This window comes from Mustela putorius, unplaced genomic scaffold (assembly GCF_011764305.1).
Source record: "Mustela putorius furo isolate JIRA1106 unplaced genomic scaffold, ASM1176430v1.1 tig00000281_pilon_pilon_pilon, whole genome shotgun sequence".
Classification (NCBI taxonomy): Eukaryota; Metazoa; Chordata; class Mammalia; order Carnivora; family Mustelidae; genus Mustela; species Mustela putorius.
Genome location: NW_025421343.1, coordinates 24,740,670 through 24,765,255, shown reverse-complemented (window position 1 = coordinate 24,765,255; position 24,586 = coordinate 24,740,670). Strand labels below are relative to the sequence as shown.

The 24,586-nt window shown below is 42.0% G+C and overlaps 1 protein-coding gene across 7 annotated transcripts in view; it reads right to left on the bottom strand.

Moving 5' to 3' along the window:
• The window catches only part of RASGRP3 (RAS guanyl releasing protein 3), a 107,509-nt gene that overhangs the window by 14,622 nt on the left and 68,301 nt on the right, over nucleotides 1-24,586 (bottom strand). For 4 of the 7 annotated variants that reach the window (XM_004765469.3, XM_004765468.3, XM_004765464.3 and 1 more), the window contains exons 4-13: nucleotides 23,554-23,656; nucleotides 22,284-22,346; nucleotides 21,568-21,699; nucleotides 20,653-20,800; nucleotides 18,796-18,969; nucleotides 18,094-18,210; nucleotides 15,635-15,910; nucleotides 10,014-10,091; nucleotides 6,366-6,482; nucleotides 2,512-2,627 (exon numbers count right to left, since the gene is read on the bottom strand). In XM_004765469.3, coding sequence (XP_004765526.1) covers nucleotides 2,512-2,627; nucleotides 6,366-6,482; nucleotides 10,014-10,091; nucleotides 15,635-15,910; nucleotides 18,094-18,210; nucleotides 18,796-18,969; nucleotides 20,653-20,800; nucleotides 21,568-21,699; nucleotides 22,284-22,346; nucleotides 23,554-23,656 — 1,324 coding nt within the window. Of the gene's footprint in view, nucleotides 1-2,511; nucleotides 2,628-6,365; nucleotides 6,483-10,013; nucleotides 10,092-15,634; nucleotides 15,911-18,093; nucleotides 18,211-18,795; nucleotides 18,970-20,652; nucleotides 20,801-21,567; nucleotides 21,700-22,283; nucleotides 22,352-23,553; nucleotides 23,657-24,586 lie in introns of all 7 variants that reach the window. The other 3 variants (XM_004765467.3, XM_045079250.1, XM_013062960.2) reach the window with 3 other exon arrangements.

Here is a 24,586-nt window from a genome sequence, read left to right as displayed (position 1 = left end):
GAGCCACCCAGGCGCCCTGGAAAATGTCTTTCTTTAACCTTGCTTCCATCCCTGGCACCTGTCTTTTCTCTCTTCCTTTTCTTACTCCCAAAGTTTTCAGGAAGAATATTTTTTAGAGGGTTTTTTTCTTTTCCATTTCCTTCAATTACTTTCGGTCCATATGACCAGGATTCTAACCCTACTGTTCTGTCGAAACAGTCACGGTGACATCCTCAGTGGCCTTTCCTCACTTCTTTTTTTTTTTTTTTAATTTTATTTTTTAAAAAGATTTTATTTATTTATTTGACGGAGAGAGAGAGAGAGAGAGAGAGAGAGCTACAGAGGGAACACAAGCTGGGGAGAGGGAGAAGGAGAAGCAGGCTTCCTGCCAAGCGGGGAGCCCGATGTAGGGCTGGATCCCAGGACCCTGGGATAATGACCTAAGCCGAAGGCAGATGCTTAATGACTGAGCCACACAGGTGACCCTCTTTTTTTTTTTTTTTAAGATTCATTTATTTATTTATCTGACAGAAGGGAGAGAGAGAGCGCGCATGCAAAAGCAGGAGGAGAAGCGAGGGAAAGGGAAAAGCAGTCTCCCTGCTGAGCAAGGAGCCCAACGTGGGGCTTGATCCCAGGATCCTGGGATTATGACCTGAGCTGGGGACAGATGCTTAACAGACTGAGCCACCCAGGTGCCCCCTTTTCTCAATCCTTGACGATGTCGACCTCCTGGCTGCGTGTGACATGCAGGCAGGTTTCTTTTCTTTTTGACACTTTCTCCTCCACGTACCCGTGTGATTCCACACAGCCCTGGTTTCTCTCCTGTCTCCCACGTTCCTCCTTCTCTGGCTTTCCTGTAGGATCCACTTCTTCCTTTCAGCTGAATGTGGGGGGAAGCGTCCCAAGCTGTAGTTCTCAGGCCCTGAGCTCATGTGCCTTTCAATTTTCCCATAAGAATTTGCTCACATGCCCAGGACTCCAGCTTGCATGGCTAAGCTGAAGACCTAGAAACCAATATTTCTGATAGACACAGCTTGCTAGAATCTCCTCTGGAATGTTCTACCCCCCTCTCAACATCAACGTATCTCAGCTTACCTAACAAAAATCACGTAAGCTATGAATATTTCAAACTTTCATTTTTAGAAAAAAATAAAATTTATATATCTTTGCCAGGACAAGTGTCAGGTCTATCAAAGAAGAAACAAGAAAATGAAACAAGAAATGAAACAAAAAATGAAAAGTAGGAAATGATTTTAAGTTCATGTCTTACCTACATGTCACGGATAGAAATGAACTAAGGGAAGTCGGTAGTTAGCAGGTAGTAACTTGAATTTTATTTTGTAAAAGAGGTTCATGTTTCTAATAATTTCATTTATCTTAAAAGTATTCTTTGTCCTAGATATACAATAAAGATGAATTAAGGTTTTAAGATGTTATGATAAAATATCAAGGCTTTCCTTGGTGTATTGAATTACTTATAGATTTAGTTTTTTAAAAATTCTCACACCAACAAAAACATTAAAGAATTCTAAAGTGATATGATTTGGACATTTCATCAATATAAAATCTAGCACCTCATTATAGATGATTTTTAAACTAGGAACTAATCTCACAGAATCAAAAATGAAGCAGTCAAATTTCTAAGTCCAGTGTTTCTCTGATATATATATATATATATATATATATATATATATATATATATTTATTTATTTTTTTCCCTATTTCATTTTCCACTGTTTTCTACTGAGCTAGATCTTAGCCTCTAAGATCATTTAATTTTCCAGGAATCATTTAAGGCTACAGAGAAATGTATGTTTACTTCATTTATCAAAACAACCTTGAGCTAGGAAAGAGAGAAACAAAGAAAGGGCACTTCTTGGCTATCTGTAGATATTACCTGCTCTTCTGAAGACTGTAAGTAATTTAAAATAATTTTAGTTATTTGGTGAGTTTTAGTCCTGCCTGCAGGTCCACTGATGCTGAGGACTCTACCAGCCTAGGTGTAACGATATTTCTCCTCTACACTCCTTTTTTTTAAAGATTTTATTTATTTATTTGACACACAGAGACCACAAGTAGGCAAAGAGACAGGCAGAGAGAAAGAGGTGGAAGCAATCTCCCCGCTGAGCAGAGAATCTGGTGTGAGGCTCGATCCCAGGACCCTGGGATCATGACCTGAGCCAAAAGCAGAGGCTTTAACCCACTGAACCACCCAGGCGCCCCTCTCCTTTGCACTTTTTGATGGAGTTTTGGGGGCTGATGAAAGAGCTAAGCAGAAGTAATGTGGGGATGGAGAATCATCTTCATTTGCAAATGGGCACTCGGACTGCACACTGATGGTATAGTCAGCCCTGTGATTTCGCCCAACCCGTCATGTTTGTGGACACCAAGAAAAAAATCAGCGAAATATTAGACTTGTCTCATCAGTGCCCTAGGATTGAAGCTGTCTGAATGTACACTAAAGGTTCTCCTCGGACACTAATTTTCTGCTTCAGGACAGTTGCATTAAAATATAACAAAACGAAAACTTACTGATCTTTGTCCAACACACAGAAGGAATCCAAAAAGGGAAAATTGGCAGCTATACTTTCAAAGTCCTCTTGGGAGATGTACCCATCGTGGTCGTGGTCATAGTTTCTAAACACGGACTGTAAAGGAAAAACAAATATTTATGGAAAAACTATTTATGAGGCCAGCTCTGAACTTGTCATTGGGAAAGCAGTGATAGCCAGCATATTGTTCTATTGAGGAGCTCAGAATCCAGTGGGAGATAATGAAATTGAGAAGCCTTTATGATATAAAAAGATAAGTGCAATGGTGAGGATAAAAATGGGGTGTCATGGGGCACCTGGGTGGCTCGATTGTTAAGCCTCTGCCTTTGGCTCAGGGCATGATCCAGGGGTCCTGGGGTGGAGCCCTGCATTGGGCACCCTGCTCAGCAGGAGCCCTGCTTCCCCCTCTAGTACTCCCCCTACTTACATTCCCTCTCTCACTGTCTCTGTCAAATAAATAAATAAAATCTTTAAAAACAAAAAAATAGGATGTCCTGGGGAGGAGTGGAGATGGGAGATTTTAAAAAGTTTCCTGAAGAAAGTAAGGCCTAACTGAGACCTCAGTTTTTGTAAGAGTTCAGCTTGGTGAATTCGCGAATGCCAATACCATGCCGATAGCAAATGAAGCTTTAAGGTGTTAAAGTATCCAAAAAAATTCAAGTATATTTTTAATGCAATTCTAATAGAATTCCAGCGGGAATTTGTTTTAAATAAACAAACTGATTCCAAAGTTCAAACAGAAGTAGACATGTTGAGAATAGCCTAAAATTGTTTAAGATGAATGAGGGAAAAGGTGTCCTATCAGAAATCAAATAATCTACAAAGCTACATTAATCGAAACAACATGGTACTGTAACTTACTGCAGATAGCAGAGTCTGAAAATAGATCCATGTTTATAAATGAATTTAGAATATCAAAAGAGTATCTTTTGAAATCCACAGGGAAATGCAAAATTACCCAATAATTGCTGTGGAGCTAAATGGCTAATAATCTTACAAAATCAATTGTCCCGAAACTAGATTCTAGATGCATTAAATATTTTAATAGAAAAAATAAAGCTATAGGGGTGCCTGAGTAGCTCAGTGGGTTAAGCCTCTGGCTTCAGCTCGGGTCATGATCTCAGGGCCCTGGGATCAAGCCCCGCATTGTGCTCTCTGATCAGCGGCAAGCCTGCTTCCCCCACTCTCTCTGCCTGCCTCTCTGCCTACTTGTGATCTCTCTCTCTGTCAAATAAATAAATAAAATCCTTAAAAATAAGTAAAGCTATAAAAGTATGAAAGGTAAAGAGACAAAAATAATTTTTATGTTTTGTCATCTTTGAGTGGGAAAGGCCTCCTGACATCAAAGTCAGCAGCTCTAAGTAGAAACATTTTATTACATAAAATGCAAAATATCTGAATCAAAAAAGTCCAGTGGATAAATTAAAAGATAAATGACAGAGAAGATTATCTGCAATATACAAGAGAACAAAGACATAGAAAGGAAATCGGGAGATCAGAAAGTAAAAATACAAACGGCCAATACATTTGTGGAAATTGCTCAATTCTGCTAATAATTATAGAAACACGAGGAAAACTTTTTTTTTTTAACCTTTCAGATAGGAAATGTTAAGATCATTGATAATTTCCTAGGATATGAGAAAATAGGCACTCTCCTATTAGTTGATGAAGTCAATAGCCACAGTCATTCTGGAGGACAGTCTGCTTACTCTCTGACCCAGCAGTTCCACTCAGGGGACTCTGTTCTAGGCAAATTGGTGAACCATGTTACTCAGAGGCATATGGGGGCGTGTGTGTTTATGGGGGGATTAAGTCATACAAGGTAATTTACAAATTATCAGTGTTTATCCCCAGAGAGCAGAATTCCCAAGGTCTGAAAGCAAAACTTGGATTCTCTCCTTTTTATGAAAAGTTTGCATATTTACAATGATTCTGACTTTCTTTATAATCAGAGAAAAATAAAAGGAGTGTTCCAATGCCCTCTGTTAAATTGGGTTTTCAAAAAGGTATGTTATGCTCTCCCTAGAAACCCATCTATGCAAGCAGGTAATGATGAGTCTTTCTCCCTTTTCCTGGTGGTTTCTGTCTATTCTATTTTATCCATGGCACTCGATGTTGCAAGCTCCTTCCGGAGTATTTTGGGAGATGGGCAAGGTATAAATGAACAAATTACTTAATTAAAAATATGACTGTTCAGCACCTATTGTAAGTTTATTTATAGATAACTGAATTGTGCAAAATCCTAAAGCATTACCTTTTTTGTAAGTCCCAATATCTGCATTTATCTACAATCGAAATTGCTTAAAACTGACCATTGTACTGTGCCTTCTATTTATAGGTAACTTCCATATTTCTGTTGAAAATACAATCTTTTGTGGAATAAAATTGAGTTTCCAAATTCCATGATAAAACACAGTCTTTCATTTGATTGAGCTGAAAGTAGGCAACTTATCCAAACTGGGCCAACCTTCTCCCCTAGGAAATTGGAATTGGAGAGAAAATAGGAGAGATGGCATCAGGGTGGAGAGCGGGAGGGAGAGAGAAAGGGGGAGAGAGTGAAACAGACTCCCCACATGGGACACAAAAAGTCTTTCAGCAGGTAATGAAGTGAGCATTCAGAGAAAAGAGTGGGAAAGAGAATCGTTCTGTCTTTCACTTCCTGGCTCTGGACCTTCCTGAGCTGCCACTCTGTCCGCCCTGGATCCTGCCCCATAGCCCCGCCCCCTTCCTTGGCTCCAGGTTGGGTCTGTGACCACAACACCGACACATGGCCTCCTCCACTGGACCTTATGCGACTAAACACCTTCCCCCATCCTTTCTGACCTTTCCTTGCTGCCTCACAGGCGCCACAGAACTTCTCTTTCAATGCACTGTAATTCCCTGGATGATCCAAGATGTAGAACATTCTTTCTTTTCCTTTAAACACCCATCCCCAGCAAAACAGTTCATTTTATCCCAAGACGCAATCCTATTGCATCATACCCACCCATTAAAGCTGATATTTAATCAGGGGTCATAGTTTTTAGGGCCAGGTTTATTTCCATTTTCCCCACACTGACACTCCTACCCTTTCTGTCTTCCTTCCTTCTTTCTTACCTTCCTTCCTTTCCTTCCTTCTTTTAAGATTTTATTTATTTATTTTGAGAGAGAGAGAGTATGCACATGATCAGGGTGAGGGGAGGGGCAGAGGGAAAGGGAGAAGCAGACTCCCCACTAAGCAGGGAGCCTGAAGAGGGGCTTGATCCCAGGACCCCAGGGATCCTGACCTGAGCTGAAAGCAGACGCTTAACTGACTGAGCCACACAGGCGCCCCTCTACTCTTCTTTCTATGTAGAAAACTCTGATGGAGACTCTCTCATCATTAAGTGATGTTTCTGACCTAGATGTCATTGTGCTGCTGTGTCACAGACCCCCAATACATACAGCAAAAGAAACTATGCAACCTACAGGATCTTTTCCTACCCTCAGATAATCAATTTCTTGGGCATTTTATTGTGACCCATGTAGGTTTTTCATGAGTAGATTCTAATCCCCAAACAGCCCTTTGAGTAGCAGGGGCAATAGTGGGGGCGTCAAATGCCACTGAAAGAGAGTTGGGAGTAGCTGAGGGTATTCTGGCAAATGAGAACATGAGGACAAGAAGGGGAGGGGGGCCTTTCTGGGATACTCTCCCCCAGAGGCCAATGCCAAGTACAGAGAGTGTCTGCTAAATTGCTCCTAATTGCTCCAGAGGCCTGTTTTCATTGACTTCAGTTGATTCTTGGCAATGGTAGAGTATTCTGGAAAGAGAAAGGGGCCTTCTAGTGCTCAATCTCCACTCTCTCAACCACTTACCTCAACTAACTTCCTTATGTGCTTATTGATGACTGTGGGGTCTGGCTTCGGCATCACTCCTGATGCCCATTCCAAGGGCACCACAGGCTTCGTGGGTGTCGTAGGGGAGGTAGGCTGCTGACAGAGAAAACACATTTTTTTAACTTTATCTGAGACTTTGAACAATTAGGGGGCACTGAGAAGGACATGCACTTTCTATATTAAAAATATCAGCAAAAACATATATGCAACACTTAAATGTTCTGAAAGCAAACATCTTCTATCAATGGAATCTAATCTGTGACTACATACACGTGTGGATACTGTATTTTCTTTAGCAATAGCCTAGATTCCATTATTCTAAATGGAAAAAAAAGATGTTGCTCTCCCAGCCCACTCGAAAATTCTACTCATGTTCCCCAAATATTACTAAAACAGCTTTGAAACTTATTTAATACTCCAAACAGATTTTTGTATAATATAAAATATATAAAACACCAGTTGTCTAATTCTTTAATAACTGGATTGCTGATAAATTAGTAGATGTGTGCAGTAAATGGGCCCATGAAAATGGTCAAGTTTATGTCCTCAAGCCGGTATCTTTATCTTTCTCAATACGCTTAATCCCTTCTCGCTGTTTGGCTAATTAGGTTTTTCTAGCCTCTTTGGTGGATTTGCCTTCTCTATGTTTTCCCACGTTCTTTCAAGACATTTTCACTAAATAATGTGGAGGAGATGGTGGTGATAATGTATTACATGTTTACACAACACAAAGGAAAACACAATCCCCTCAAGAGACTAGCCAAGAGTACTGTGCACTTAAATCCTCTCCCTGGGACTGTCATACAATGTAAATATCTTTGCTGGTGCAAGCATGAAAACTGTATTGGAAGGTTTTGATACTGAATTGGGGATAAATATGTTTGCAAGAGGAATTAAGGAGTATCTATTCTGGATTTAAGCCCCTCACAATGTTGTGAGATGAGAGAGCAGGACCAAAATCTACCTGCTGCCTGGATGTGATCACCAAAACATAGACTCACTCCCACACACATCATACATATCCTGGCTCCTTCTTTCAAGCTTTTTATTTTGTTCATCTGATGAAGGATAAACCCATGGTTCCCAAACTGTATAACAAGGTGCCTCATTGGGAACATGGCAGTGGACTCATATGGGGGTACCAAAAGATATTTCAAACTTCCAAGGTAAATAAAGCAATACTCCATATTTGACAGACACCATGTGAACTACCATCTTAAAGTAGTTCACAATTCCCCATTAGATCCTGCTACATTTCTTCCAATATTATCATATCTTTCCAAAACAAAAAATCAGTGTGGAACAAGGAGAAAGATGGCAGTATTCAACCTGATTCTAAGATTTAAGAAATTGTTCCATGCCCAACAGGCACACCCCTCCATTTGTAAGTAATTGTGGTTATTTAAGAATGAAATTAAAATATTATTTTTATTTCAACATGTGTTATTTTTTCAAGTGGTTTCTACATCATTAGAATATTAATATATATTAAATTGTTTGGCCCTAACTATCCTAAAAGTGGAATTGTGAGGTATTTCTTTTGATCTAGAGGTAGTCTGAAAAAACTGAGACACAAAGTAAAACACAAAGAACTAGTGAGACACGAAGGATGCGCTGTGCAGAGCAAAAGTTCAGAGGGGGACTATGCAAGGTCCACCAGCATTAACCATAAGCACACCCGGTACTATCATCCTGACAGGAGCTTGTTCTCTAGTGTCAGCATATGTCAAACCTAAACACAAAACAGGAGGACAAGAGATGGAAAAGAATTGGGGAAATGTGTTCGCATAGATTCAGAGGCTTTTAGTCGTTGGAAGGGGCTTTGAAAGCTTCTGCTTTTATAAAAGATAAAAAAGACTACATTGGATGGAAATGTCTCCTACAATTGGCAAAAATTCATCCTGAAAATAAACTAAAACATCTAAAGAGCACAAATCAGGCAAGTATGCTAACATGGTCATTCCTACCATGTTCCTGATACAAGGGCTGCCAGGAAAATGATGGGCAGCATCCTGCGGCAGAAAAAGCACAGAAGGGGTGCCTGGGTGACTCAGATGATTAAGTGTCTGCCTTTGGCCCAGGTCATGATCTCAGGGTCCTGGGATCGAGCCCTGCATGGGGCTCTCTACTCAGCAGGAAGCTTGCTTCCCCCCTCTCTCTGCCTGCCTCTGACTATTTGTAATCCCCCTCTCATTCTGTCAAATAAATAAATAAAAATCTTAAAAAAAAAAGAAAAGAAAAGAAAACGAAAAAAGCACAGGAGTTGAAGACAGACAGGCCTGACACCACCTCCCATTTCTTCCACATACAGGCTGTGTGCTCCATGTGAGACACCTGTCCTCATCAGACTCCACTTCCTTAAGAGTTAATGAGATACAGAAGCCCCAGCAGGTGCTCAACAACCAATGGATAGCAATTAAGGTGCCTGCTTATAGGTAGAGGAAGGGGTGAGGAGGTGGAAATGCCATGTGCACGTGTAACAGCTTGCCACACTGAAATCAGCATCCTCCCATCAAAGCCAAGGAATGAGAAAAGAGCTCATGAATTCCTTTTTTCTAATAACTTTGCCTTTCTCTCCAGCTCTTAGGCGTGCTAACTTTGCAGAGTCTAGCCCTCATTCTTCCCTTTGGTCTGTATCTGGCCACATGGATCTGTTCTTCAGTGTCCCCAGGAGATGAGCCTCTGGGGACTGGTGGGGAGGTGAACATGCTGATGGAAACACCACACTCATGATCATAAGAACAGATGCTACCAGGTCAACCGACTCAAGCTCAAGTGCGTAACCTCCCAGCACCTCACAGTCATTCTGCCTCTTTCGGGCTGATGCTTCAGAATCAGAATAGAGGGTCACACTTAAGGTCCACATCTCTGGCAACAAGCCACAGAACTCAACAGGTAAGGAGGTAAGGCATGAAGCCTTTATCAGAAACCTGATGTCAGGATAGGAGTCTAAGAAGCCAACATAGAGACAGTTTTTCCTTCAACATGTGAACCTCATCCTCACTATAAATTTCAAATTCGCCCAGGTATTTTTTTATTAGCACAAAACATATCTAAGACACAGACAACTGTTTCAGTTTGCTGCATAAAATACTCGATAAAACTAATGGCCAGTGTACTTTCGGTAGTGCAATTTCCCCAATCTCAGCATAGAATGTTTCTTTACTAAGAGTCAGTGATCCAATGTGATACTGAAATTCTGAGCTGAGTCGATCATTAGCAGGGAAATTTGTGAATTATGATTAGGGTCTTCAAAATTTATTACACTTAATTTCATACTGAATGGGTTTTATATTGGAGAGTCTAAATGCTGTTTAACATTAAGATGAGTTCTTGTTTTGTTGGGAAGAGGGCCTATGTGTACACAAATTCTCAGATGGGACACAGCACATAGAAGATAAACAATGAAACGGAATAATTGGGAATAATGTTGTTCTTTATTAGCCTCTGATATGAAGAAATAATCTCAAACTGTCAGAGCTCAGCTCTTCCACAGGCAAAATGGAATAATACGAATTTTTAAAATTATTCAGTCTTCAGATCACAAAGCATCACTGGAACAGGCATCATGATATATGACAAACAACGGTATTTGACTCTGATCCTTAGAGAGAAAACACCACCTACCGATTTAGAATTTCTAGGCTCCAGCACCAGTGACAGTTTGTAAATATCGTCTTCTGTGTGGTAGAGGTCCAGAGAAAGCTACAACAAATTAGAAGGGATAAATAATGATGTTGGATCACATTTACTTATTTATTTACATTGCTGAAATATTTTTCAAACTCAATGTGTAACCTCAGTGTCTAATAATTTGAGAGAATGTAGAACATTAAAAAGAGAGCAATTGGAGGTGGAACGTGAACTTTTAAAAAGAAATAGTGAAACCTAGTATGGCCATCAGCCATACTATGAGTTATGTCAGATGTGTTTACATCAACAAAAGGCAATGCGCTCAATGCAATAGGGATTGTTCAGAGAGGTGACAAATATAGCAGAGAGGGAGGTTCTGGAGTCCAGTGGGTCTGAGTTCAAGCGCAGGCCTTCCACTGCTTAGCCCAGTCACCTTGAACTAGTTACATCTTCTCTGATACTCAGTTTCCACATCTGTAAAATGGAAATTATCTTAAAAGTCCCTACCGAATTGCATTTTGATCAGGATCAAATGGAATACCTCATGGGAAGTACTACACAGGGGCCTTGGTACACAATGAAATGTCAAGAAAGTTTGTTTGGTATTGCAGTATCTTCTCATTTGTCAGAAGAAGCCAGAAATCTGAAGTTTTATATGAAATACTCAATTTTTAAATATTAGCAACTAATTTTAAAAATTTAAGATTCCATGTCAGCCAAATAAAACCCATCTGCCACGGGCAGTTGCCCACCATTTTGTAAATTCCATAATGGAAAACTCTACTGGCCTCTAAGCCTCAAGAAAACAGTTAGCCATTTGTCTTTTCTGCCTCTGTAAAACCCACCCCCCCATGGCTTGCTGCCTTGCATTGTGAATGCTACATAAACAGAAAGAAAATCAAGTGACTTCTTTCTTCCAAATTCTTTGTTACCAGGAGTTATTCTGGACTTTGATGAACCTGTTCCTGTCCTCCAGGTCTCCAGGTCTCTAGTGACTGGCACTGACATCTGCTGGAGAAGGGATGACAAGAGTGCTAGTACATCTGTCCAGAAACCCAAATAACCACATGCTATGCAGGGGAGATGCTCTTTCAAAAGACACAGAACATCCTTGAGCATTTTCTTTTTTTTTTTTCTCATTTATTTATTTTCAGCATAACTATCATTTTTTCACCACACCCAGTGTTCCATGCAATCCGTGCCCTCTATAATACCCACCACCTGGTACCCCGAGAATTTTCATATAGCACATGGACAGATACCAGATCCAATAATGGAAATATCTTCTCCAAACCTTTGCTCTCTATTAGTGGTATTGTGAACCTGGGCAAGTCATTAACCTTCCTGGGGCTCAATCTCCCAGTCTATAAAATGGGAAGCATAAATAATAAGTCCCTCCTAGAACTGATGTGAAGATTAAATGAGCTAACGCGTAACCAGTGGGGTTTGTTTAGTGGGCCATACTGATAGGTTTCCAGCCAAATGTCACTGCACGCATCAGTGAATGTGAAGCTGCCCCCTGGGTTACTCCTGCCAGCTCTCTGCTTCCCCAGCCATGATCCTACCTTCGTGCATTCTCTCATCTCCTCTGGGTTTTATGTCCTGCGTAGAGTAACCTGTTGTATTTCCTATATGCCTGTATTTTATAATTATAGGCAGTGGAATTTCAGGAATGTTTGCTTGTGTCTAACATATTCTGAGTCTCATTGTTTTTGAAATATGTCCTGAGTCACTGTTTCCATTTGCTGCATTTACATCAAAGTCTATCAGCAAAGATGGTTGTGGATTTACTCTGTACATTAAGACCACATTGCCTTGATTAGAGAATTATAAAATAAAACACACTTGGTCATCAAACTATCGCCATTCACCATTTTTGCAATTCTTCTTCTTCTTTTTTTTGGAAACTGTAAAAATACAGGGGGCTTTCCAGATATTTGCATATACTCAGAATGGTAAAAGTAACTGATAGATCTAAAAATACTATGAAAAGAATCAGACGATTTCATATGCCATGAAGCAAGAAGCATTGCTTTTAAAGCTTCTGCTTCTAGGACTGGGAGGGATGACAATGGAAGATGCCTTCTCTAGATTGTCCCTGAAAAGGGGAACAATTCAAATCCCAACAGTGTAGTGCTGGGGTCCTAGTTCCTTCACGTGCTGGGTACTTTTCAGGGGATAAGTTTACAATGATAAAAATGGCATCACAGTATCTGACTCATAGATTTGGTTCTGTAATTAACTCCTTCTCTGAACACCCATGAAGAGGGAGAGAGAGACTATTTAATTTTTTTTTTTAAGGATTTTATTTATTTATTTCACAGAGATCACAAGTAGGCAGAGAGGCAGGCAGAGAGAGAGCAGGAGGAAGCAGGCTCCCTGCTGAGCAGAGAGCTTGATGTGGGCCTCGATCCCAGGACCCTGAGATCATGACCTGAGCCGAATGCAAAGGCTTTAACTCACTGAGCCACCCAGGTGTCCCTAGACTACTTAAATTTTTACAGATGCAAAATAAAATAAATGTCAGCAATGTTTCCACATTACGGAGTAAGAGTCCATGGTTGAGGAGAGGTGGAGTGCCCCCACCACTCCATACCGGGATTCAGAAGTTTGCCATTTGCAAGCTTCTTGTCCTTCAGAAGTCTGTTTGTTTCTTTGTAAAACACAAAGGGTTAGGGGTTGAGGTTACAGGCTCCGGTCTGCAGAGGCTAGCTCCTAGGGTGTCTGTGAGAACCTACCAAGGAGAAGTTCGTGGAAGCACTGTGAAAATGCAATCAATTATTACAGGAAGTTCGCACACTGCTGTGCAGCTCCCTGCCTGGGGCAAACACTCAGTAGTTCTGGATCCATTGAAGAGTCCTAATTTGCTGTTCTCCAGGGCTTTCTATTGTGAATTGTCTTCCTCACCTAGGGCCGTGTTTAGAAGCAAACAATCACTCTGGGCAAAAACCTGACCCAGAGTCTTGGGGCTTCCCAGGCCTTTGCATGCATTTGGGTAGCTTCCGTCAATCAAACGGTTCTAATCCCAACACATGTGTGCTCCGTGAAATGCCCCCTGGGGTCCAGGGAACCCCCGACGGGAGTCTCCTCTATCCACATTGAAGAGATTCATCCGTCGGTGGCAGGAAGAAGGAATGCGTGTTCCTGTGCCCTGAACCTTCTCCTCGGTGGTGGGGAGGACAGAGGGATGTGGGCTCTTAAGCAGGACCTGGCTTGCTGATGAGTGCTCAGAGGGGGAGCTGTGCTATTGAGGGAACCACGGGGCTGGAACCACAGAATCAGACTGACACCGGCTGCCTTAGTCTCCAGGCTCCCCCCGTGCTTATATCCAGAATCACAGAAGTTTAGAGCTGGAAGAGATCTCATAAAGGAGCACGGAACCCTTTATGAAAAGTCCAAAGTCAAGACCAAACGAAGTAACTGCACACCCAGAGCTAAAAAGCTAAATCTCCCACCAGGGATCCTTGCCCCTGCAGTATACTAACAACCCTGCTCTTCCTAAACGTGGGGCTTGGTGGCTCCTATATACTCCTTTAATGGCCGAGAGAGAGAGTGAGAGAGAGAGACTGAGTTGGCATCCTCTTTCTTTTTTCTTTCCTTCCCAGAAAAAAAAAAAAAATGTTTTCTTCATCCTTATTTCTGGAGTTCAAATTTTCCATTTGTACCTGAAAAGTTTCATTCAAAATCCTTTGATACCTTCCAAATAGCTGTCATTAGGGTGCTTGCTGCATTCGTGACCCAAAATGTATTCCCCTTCTCCATCACTGTCTTTTTTTTTTTTTTTTTTAAGATTTTGTTTATTAGCTTGAGAGAGAGAGCTTGTGTCAGAGAGAGCATGAGAGAGGAGAGGGTTAGAGGGAGAAGCTGACTCCCCGCTGAGCAGGGAGCCCCATGTGGGATTCAATCCTGGGGCTCCAGAATCATGACCTGAGCTGAAGGTAGCCACTTAACAGACTGAGCCCCCAGGCACCCCCTTCCATCACTATCTTTTGTGTGGATGAGAAAAATACATGGGCACCTGTTCGATGATGCTCTCACAGAGCCGCCTGGACACAGACATGGGGAACTCAGGCCAGTCTGCAGACATCACCTGGGTCTGTGGGTTTGCAGTCCGACTGGGGCTGCAACTCTGGTCACTTATTCATGGAAACAGATTTACATGGCAAATGATTAATAAATGCAGGTGCCTGGTCTATTGTGAGGGTTTTTTTCCCCCAATGGCGAACGTCTGCGTGTTTACTGTTTGTCATATAGATTCAGCCCCAGGAGATTCATGTTTCTGTGCGTTGCCCACTTCTGCTTTATACTAAGGTACAGCTGGCTTTACGACGTGCATTTAGGGGGTTCTGTTCTTTGGTAAACAATTATGTGCTCTAGGAACAGTCTATGAAAGGTCTAGGAACCAACGCTCTCATTCCAATGTAGCAGTAGGGGATTTCAGCTCTCAGAGCTTCAGAAAGTTATTGTTTTCATTTTCCATGGTCATTACGGGAAAATAGTCAATTCGGTGTTGCAGCCACAGGTCAGAGGCTTCAGTGTTATAAACCCAAACAGGGAAGTTGCTTCTGCATTTGTGAAACGAGGGTGAGAGAATTTGGTCATGCCTCTACCCCCTGACAAAGCAGCCGCCAGTGGGGAGGCTCTCTTCTCTACACCTGTTCTCTCTAAAAGCGCTAGGACCTGGTGACCCACCACAGAGGACAAAAAGTATGATTACTGGGTGAATGTCTTCTGTCTGACCCATTCATTTCTAGATACAGTGTTCATCTGTTGAGCGCCTAAATATGCCAGGTACTGTGAGAAGTGCTGGGGAGATGGGCTGTGTCAGGCAGGTAAACAGGAAAAGAAATCTATTACCGAGTGATACCGCCTATGGTTAAGAAAGCATAAAGGGCAAGAGCCACACATGTGACCGATGTGTTACTGCTCTGGAGAGGAAGAGAGAATGCTCCAGAAAGACAGAGGCTTTTGAATTTGAGCTAGTCACAGGGGTGGGAAGGGAAGGGGTTTTCCAAGAAAGCGCAAAGGCCAGGAAGCAGAAGGCAACAGTTCACAGTGGAAAGTCCAGTGTTCCTCAAAGGCGAGCGTGTTGTGGGAGCAGGTGATGGCAAAACAGGCTAGATAGACAATGAGTCTGGAAGGGTCTCCAATGCCAGGTGGCTTTGGGGAGGTTGGCGTTAGGGGCAGGGAGATGATGGAGGAGGTCCTGACATTACCCCAGGCTTCAGCTACGGTTGTACGGGGCGGGATGGGGGGCAAAGGGAGGCAGATGAGATGAGCCATGTAGAGGGAGGGAATGAACAAGACAGGTGTGGTGAGGGAGAGTGAGGGGCTGAGAGCGGGAGGGGCTGAGAGCGAGAGGTCTGGATGCGGAGCTGGAGCGGTGCTGATTAGGCTCCTCCAGACAATGGGAAATTTCTTGGCCCCAAGATTGCAGTCTCAATTCATGCTGCTTATAGGGCTGGGCTCCCCTCCCCTCCCCCACTCTTGCAGATCTCTCCGCGTCCACTGGCCCAGCATGCAACCTGGTGAGTGACTGGCCCGGATGTTCCTGTACACCCTGTGCAGGGAGGCACGGAAGAGCCCTGAACACAAACCCGGTCCCTTGAACTCACCGTGAGCAGGTTGATCAGGTCCATGTTGGGTTCTAAGTGGTGGGAGGCGTTCTGCAGGGACACCAGTTCACTCAGGGTCACGGAGAGTTGGTGCATTTTTACAATGTTCACTTTGTTGTCCTCCGTCCAGTCTGGGAAAATGACGTGGACTGCTATCAAGTCTTTCAAGTGCACGCCAAGGATGGGGATCTTGAAGCCCTCGCAGTCTGCAAAGGCCCTGCGGTAGCTGCAGTAATTGCCGTTGGAGGAGACCAGCTCTGTCATTTCGTGCCAGTTCTGGGAACGGATGGGAAAGGAGAGGTTTCAGTTTTCCTGTCCGCCCACCCCCGTGTGCATCTGCTGTGTGCAGCTAGGACATTCCTCGGCCACTGAGAGAAGCATCGATCGAACCAATACTGATGCAGGGAAATATTAACCTGGGAAAAGAAAATTAGAGAAATGCACTGGGCCTGGCTAGGAGAGGGGCAGCCTGTTCTCTTTCACTGCAGAGCAGAAACCTCCCTGCTCCTCTACCTGATGTCAGGATGTTAAATGACATCAAATAGCTATAAGTAGTTTGCAATTCATGGAAATCTTACAGTCCACAAATATAACCATGTATCCTATTAAAATATAGTAGGTACTATATTGGTGTGTCCTAGTTGTTCTAAGAAAGTTGCATTCATGGTATTACTTGAAGGTTCATCTGGGACAGGATGGGGTAGGAGGAAAAGCCACACTTAGGTGTAAGACAGCGAGGGGTTTGGGACAAGCATGACCTTGAGCAAGCAACTTCATTTTGAGGGGCCCGAGTTTTCTTTTCTGTAAGAAGGAAGAATTCAAATAATTTTCGAAGATACACGAGTGGTTCCAAGCCTCTAAGAGCCTCTACTGAATTCTTACTCCTCACAACATGTAAAATGTGTTTTGCTCTTTACTTGAAATTCAGTACAAAGACAAAGGATATTAAGACACTAAGATAACGAGCCTCTTTATGCTTTGAATGAGTGTTTTAGGTCAGACAGCTGTGTATCTTGGCTTATATCCTGCTGTTTATTGTTAGTTGCCTAACAGCAACCAGACCTTTGTAATAGACCTCAATTTCCATGGGGCTATACTTTCTCCAAATGGCCCATGTAACTCAGAGGGAGCTGCCTCCATTCCCAAGTCCAAGGATGGGTTCTGATTTACCATCATCCCAATTCTATCCCCTCTGGTTTGTGATTGGTTCAGGAGCACAGACCTAAGCTAATCAGTACATTCTATTTCTCTAGCCACTGTGATTGGCCTAGTGATGAGCATGGAACTTGAGGTGGGCCAAGCTGCCTAAAAAGAGGTCTTTCATTCCACCCGGCAGGGCTGAGAGCTTTCTCTATCTCCAACTTTCGTGAACAAGAGCATATCATTTATGGAACACCTGGGTGGCTCAGTCGGCTAAGCTTCTGCCTTCAGCTCAAGTCATGATCCCAGGGTCTTAGAATGGAGCCCCACATTGGGCTCCCTGCTCCGTGGGGAGCCTATTTCTCCCTCTGCCTGTCGCTCTCCCAGCTTGTGTGCACCCTTTCTCTCCTTGACAAATAGATTTAAAAATCTTAAAAACAAACAGACAAACAAAAAAACCCAAAGCATCACTTTCTTGCTGCTACAGATGGTCTAATCAGGAAAGAAGGCAGTCTAATGAAATGAATAAAAACCTGATGCTCCAAGGAAGACAGAGCTACTGAGCCAAGAGCTCTGATCAGACCATGCTTGGATCTGGCCCTGCCTCTGGACTTCCAGGTATGTGAGCTGACCCATTCCCTTACTGCTCCAGCAATTCCCAGATTTTTTTAAACTTATAACTGAAAAGGGTCCTTACTGATAGAGCGAACTCCACACTTACAAGGAAATCTTTTCGTAAGGATGCAATGTCCTTTTTCACTCAATAAGGAAAAATATTATTCTAGTGGCCTGGAAACCAATGTGGCAGAAAAAGCTCAGTTTGGGAAATGATCACTGTTTTTTCAAAAATATATTTTTTTCCCTGAAAACTCATCTATCAATCTGAGGGATTTCTGGACAAGGTCTACACCTGCCTCTTCCTTTGTCTCTTTCACCATGCCGAACACAGGGCCTTGAAGAGAGCAGGTGTTGAACGGCTTCATTTGAGGAGGGTAGGAATGACTTGTCTTATTCATCTTGTATCCCCTGTGTGTGTCACGGGGCCTGTCACACAGTAGGCATGAAATGCACACTAGTACTTACAACTGCAGTACGTTTATGGTATTCACGGCCTTCCTACTGGGACACTTGCCACCACTTCCGATCCGGTTTTTCCAGGCAGTGTGGCTACTCCTTTCCTATTTAATTCTCCATGTGTAACCAATCATCACCTAAGAAGAAAACTTCCCCCTCTGAGTGACATTTCTTAGGAGCATCCTATCCCTAAACAACTTACAGATGAGTTTTTTTACTTAAGATTAGGATCTAATCCACTGTACCTTTGTAACTTCTGAAGAAAGATGAGAATGGGTCTCCTTGAGGCGTGAAATGGAACTGTGACTAAGGCCTCCCACCACCGCCATCAGAGTGTTAAAATTTTTAAGCTGGAGGAGCTTCTGCAATAAAAAATTTAAAAAAAAAGTTAACATCAATACTTTGTAACAATTTTTCAATTATTCTGATCTATCTGAATTACAGGTGAATGCGTGCACCATTTCAATAACAAAGAAAAATGTCATCAGTTTAAAATGAAGTACAAATGCAATTCACCAGAAAAATATGCCAATAATTTTACCAAAAAAATAGTTATAGTAAGTTCTTCTAAGTATTGCCAATTAAAAGCAATCTTCTCCCATGATAGCAGTATGAGGTGTTCACCAGATATTAAGAATACTTTAATTGTCCTTTATATTGCAAACCCCAAATTTCTTCAACAGCTTTTCTCTAGAGTGAATGAACGTTCCTTTAAGAACCCTGTCCAAGGGACACCTTGGTGGCTCAGTTGGTTAAGTGTCCGCCTTCAGCTCAGGTCATGATCCCAGGGTCCTGGCCTGAATTGGGAATCCTTGCTCAGCAGGGAGCCTCCTTCTCCCTCTGTCTGCAGCTCCCTCCTCTAATGTTCCCCCCAACCTCTCTCTGACAAAAGCCTAAACCCCCTCCCCCCAAAAACCCAAAACCATCTAACTCCAAGACATACATACCTTGGCAACGTTGATAAACTTTGTAATGACTTCTGCCCTTTGCTGGGGGGTTGGTTTGCTAAGAACCATCAACTGGACCCACTTAGAGATTCCATTAAATAAAGCAATAGATCTCTCCAAGGTTGGGTTATTCTCCAGACAGCCATGGATGACATAGCTTTGGTAATCAGTGAACTAGTAAAGGAAGATTCAGAGACTCTGAATTAAAAGGGAGCCTTTGCAAAATCAGAAATTAGAACGCTGGATGGAAGATGTGGGATATTGTTTCATAACAACAGAATGATTTCTTTCATTTCACATTCATAATGGCATCTTACACATTTGAATATACATGTACCCTTCACATATTATTTTGCTGTTTCACTCCCCCATACACAGATACATACTTATACATCACAGCATCAGGGGTGGGGTGGGGAGGGACAAGATTCCAAATCACATTCCAGTGAGTCCCAAATTTGCCAGATTGTGAGATTCACCGGGGGCATTTGTGTTATAACCTCTTGGTTTCTGGGAACCCTCGAGACCTAAAGGATCAATCTCCCGAGGAAGAACCTAAGAATCTCCATTTTTCAGTCATTGGTGCTGGTGATTCCAGTGGTCAGGCAAGGTTGAGATACAATGGCATGCATTAAAGAAAAGAAAATGGGGGCGCCTGTGTGGCTCCGTACATGATCCCGGGGTCCTGGGATTGAGCCCTGCATTGGACTCCCTGCTCAGTGGAAGGCCTGCTTCTCCCTCTCCCACTCCCCCTGCTTGTGTTCCCTCTCTTACTCTCTCTCTCTCTCACTCCCTGTCAAATAAATAAATAAATAAATAATCTTTAAAAATAAAGAAAATGAATATATATATACATATATATGTGTATATATATATAATGATTTCAAGTCAGAATAATTCTGTAAGGTTTTTTCAAGAAAAAAAATAAAAACAGCAGTTGAAGTAAGGTAGCTCCTTAGCAAAACGGACACCTTTTCAGGAGGTCATCATGGATGTCATCAAATACATACGAGCCTTCCATCATATAAACAATGCAGCGGGTTACCTCTCATGGCCTGCTGGTGGAGAACCATGAAGGTCCTCTCCAAGTAGGATTATTTATTGAAAAGAATCTGTGTTTCAGAAATCCATACTTCTAATTCCATGTTCTTCTTTGCAACTAATAATATAATTAACTCCTTGGCATTTTGGAAAAGTAGGAAGAAGAATGGCTGCCCCAGAGCTTGGTGAGACAAAGGCTGATTATGAGCCACTGCAGAAATATTATCATAACAAGTGGATAGAGAGTAGGTGGCTAGGAAGAGACAAGAGACCATACTCAGGAGGAAGAGATAAGAGGTGGAGAAGGAACGCTATCAAGACAGAGTAGGAAAGAAAGGTTTAATTCAGGACCTCCATTCTTGGGAAAGAAACAACCTAATGGAAGATTCTTATCAAAGCCTACAACTCTTATTTTCAACCTACACCCATAATTAGGCATTTACAGAAATCCCAACCTAAATAAAGATTTCTTCCCTCAAATGAAGGGCCTAGCAAAACACATTCACTTGGGAGAAGTTGGTGGAGCTCCATAACCCTTGAATGGTTAAATCTCCACTGAGTATTCAGAAAAATCATGCTTTAATCCTATGAAAGGAGACATTGAAAATAGCGACAGATATATAGCTCCTAAGCCATAAACTAAAGACAGGATAATATTTATCTTTGGTTAAAAGGGATTGTTCCTGTGAATTCAGGGCACTTTTCCAGTGGAGCACAATGACGGGGCTGCCAATACTTCAGAGTATGAAAACGTAGCTCTTGGGAAAGTTGGCATGGTGGTTGTTATCCTTGGAAGAATAAATGTCAGTTTCTTACTGAGATCCTTCTAAAAGATTTATGCTCCAGAAAAGTGAGGTGCTCAGCCAATTCAATGGGCTCCAGATGGTCAAAGAGCAGACAGGCTTTTCCCTTCTTGGATACTTTTTTCCTCTGTGTGACTCTTCTCATCCAGTCATAGGAAGGACTATAAAAAAAACAGTGAGTCTGGTCAATGTGCTGAAAGGCCATTTCATTCGATGGAAGTTATTAACCTACTGACTCTGTAACTCTTGGCCTGCTTCCAGGAGCAAAATACACGCCCTGTCCCTCATATTTGAAGAGAAAACCACTGACCCATTGCCAATAGAACAGAAACTTTGAGTTGTTTTTCCAGACAGGGTGGGTTTGCACTGATCCATCAAGAATTTCTTACTTGCTCTTTCTTATGACCAGTGAGGTTGGGATCACAGGGGAGAGGTTTGGGTTAGGTATATAAATTTGTCAGATTATCAATAAATAGGATGGTGATTTAAGGCACATGAAAGCTACTAGAAGTTGGTTCTCACACTTCAGCAACATATGGATGATCTGAAAGGCTTGTGATAAAGACAGAGGTCTGACCTCACTGCCGGAGATTCTGATTAACTAGGAATGAACCTGAATAATCTCTATTTTTAACAACATCCCTGATGATTCCTGGATAATGCCACCTGGATCAAGATTCTTGAAGAAGTATTCTAGGAAAATGGACTAGAGTATGAATGCCCACAATACAAGAGCTTATCTTTGCAAGACGGATAACCATACTTAGAGTCATTAAATAGTTTTCTCTGTGGCAAGTTAATAGTAGATATAAAATGTCAGTCTCATTAGCACTGAGTTCCTAATAACTGAGTTAACCAGCGGGGCCACACCACTCCCTCCCCCAACAGTGGGCTCATCGTGTTGGAAAGAAGCGTGAGCCACTCTTACATGCTGGATATGTCGATGAGGCTGATGTGCTTTTCATACCCTAGTTGACTAGCTACTTCCCGAAACTCTTCAGTCATACGGATCAAACCAAGGTCCAAGTTAAACTCTGCAGGAAACTTGAGAATCCAGTACCTGAAAGGCATTAAGTAGTTTTGATGAAGAGAAGATTTCAAGCTAGATCTTTATGGATAATGTTGTATCATTTTCCAGATTACAATTAACAATGAACCCAGGACTGTAACCCAAATTAGCAATCTCTTATTCCCCACCGATGACACAGAGTCTCACTCTTCCCACCTTCAATTAAGGATCCAAGCCTACCACTCCCACTCTGAGCCTCTCTTTCTGACCCTAAGTCCTGAACATCTGGACTTGCACCTAAGTGCTGAGACACAGCTGAAATTGAACGCTTCTCCCAACCCATGGCAACTAGATGGGAAAGCATATGGTGGGAAAATAGAAAAAAAAATGAATTTACTCTTTCCAAGAGCTAGTTTTATTCCCTAATCACATGTGCTACTGCTTAATCTCTAAAAGAAAGATAAATTCTACTCCCAGGAACAGAGGAAGGCCAATTTAAACAAAATCAGTAAAGTGGGGTTGGGGGTGGGAATCTGAGTCAATTCTATTGCCAAACTAGGTCTACTGTCTGGGGGGAAAGAAATGGTCAACAATTCCAGAACCATCCGCTGCAAGACAGTTACATGTATATTTACCTCATGAAGTAGCAGATCTTTAACCGAAATTCATCACAGGTTTCTCCACTGGCATCTTGATACGTGCACTAGTTAAAGAAAAAAATCCCTGCACCAAGGTCCTTTGCCCACACCTGCATCTCTCTGACCAATTTAGATGAATTCCTAATACAAAGGCCATAGTGGGGACATCTGGGTTATGTGGGCGTTCAGATGGGGAGAGAATGGGCTCTGATGATGTCAGCAATGAATAATCGTCACCTACACACTAATCCTCAATATTGAGACCTGGGGATTAGGATCTTGCTCACTTTCAGGAACCTCTGTTCAAGGCGAATGTCTTCTTACCCTCTCAGACATCCCCCCTGGCCCTGAGGTTGTTGGGAGGATGGAGGGGAGACGTAGGAAGTGAAGGAAGCTTGCAATGAGCAGAAGGATGACCACATGGCCCTAATAATCAGACCTTCTGCCTTTCAGGCTCCTCCTACCCCATAAGGCTTCCCAGTCATCTGCAAGGTCCCCTAGGCTTGGAGCAGGCTGAGACCGTGGGAACCAATATTAATGGTTGCATAATCAACATTAGATCTCTGAGAATAAAATCCCCTTTTAAATCTAAGAGTGTTTTGTCATTTTGAGTCATTTGGCTTTCAGTCACCTTTTAGTACTGTTTTATGTTCAAAGGTGGTAGACTATTAAAGCCCTTATTATAGAACGGAGTCTCTAACTAGGGTTTTTCCCCCCTGTTTGTTTTTGCTATTATATCGAAGGAAATCTGAAATTATGATCAATGAACAGATTCCAATAAACTGCTAGAATGTTCTTTGAGTTTTGTAATCAAGGGAAGATGTGAAAATTCAGGTGCTGTTTGTTCCTGAGCCAGATCGCGTTATTTTGGCTGGCATTTTCATATGTCTAAACTGTATCCTCTACGTCCATCATTTTATCATCCCAAAAGGAATAAATTAGGTCTGGAATCAGTGTTGACTATTCTTTCATTGTACTAACAGCAGAAATGTTTAAGTCAAGTTAGAAACAGTCAGCCTACAGCTTCTGTTTCATTTTGTATCTAGTGATTATTTTTCAGTAGAGCCAAAACATCCAGATGGATAGTCAACTGTTTGGTCCATCATCCAGATGTCTTGTCTAGACATCTATATATATCCACAAAACAGCTGGAACACTGACTAAAGACTATTTATTCATCTTAATTTACCGGCTTTTGTTAGACATTCTATCTAAATACAGAACTTGATTTATGATTGTAAAAATTACACAGTAGTTGAAAAGATATATGCAGAGAAGTTTTTCTGCCAATTCAGTGGAAGATAAATACCATCGGTGCATCAGTAGAACTATTCTTGGCAAATAACTATTATTCAGCTCTCCATTGTCATCTGTTAAAAAATAAAATAAAATGAGGGGTGTGGAGACAACAGTGCACTCTTCTCTTTTTCTAATACCAGTAGAGAAACATCAGTGTCAAAAATTTCTCATAGACCCAATGATTGTTTTCCTCCTCCTTCCACTGGCTCTTCCTTGCAAGTCAAGTGGATGGACGGGGGGGGGGGGGTTCACCCTCCCTCTGGTGATGGATTACCAGATTCGGCAAACCGAAGTACAAGACACTTAGTTAATCGAAATTAAGGTAAACCACAGATAATTCTTTAGTACAAGTATGTCCCATGCATTATTTAGGACATGCTTACACTAAAAATATACTTTATCTGAAATTCAAATTTAATTGATCTCCTGTATTTTATCTGGCCACCCTACTCTGGTCTAACTCTTCCTGTAACAATCAACTTAAAAAACAATTAAAAAACCATCCACTTTATGACTCTGTTTGTGCAAAGAATAATCTGAAATGCTGAGGTGATGATGTAAACAACATTAGAAAGCATACAGCTATAAAGTCTGTAAACTACTAGGAGAAATAAGACATACATGCAAAGGTAGAACACAGCAGATTATGCTACTTGTCTGAGTCGAAAGACCGAGAAACGATCACAGTACCATGGGAAAGTCACAAAGAGCTGTGGGAGGAAGCAATCAGCATTCCTGACAGTGGAGATTAGGAATGGTAGAATGAACATCTGACCGGCTTCTGAGATGAGCCCTGAAGTAGAATTTCAGTGAAGGCACAGAGGTAGAAAGATGCAGGGAATATTCCAGAAACATTAAAGTGGACAGGATGCCTGGCATATTAACTATGGGCATGGAAATGCACATGGCAGTGTTACTGGGGAGGCAGACTGGAGTCCATCAAAAAGGACTTAAATGCCAAAGATGGAGACTGAATTCTGTTCCATAGCATTCCGATTAGG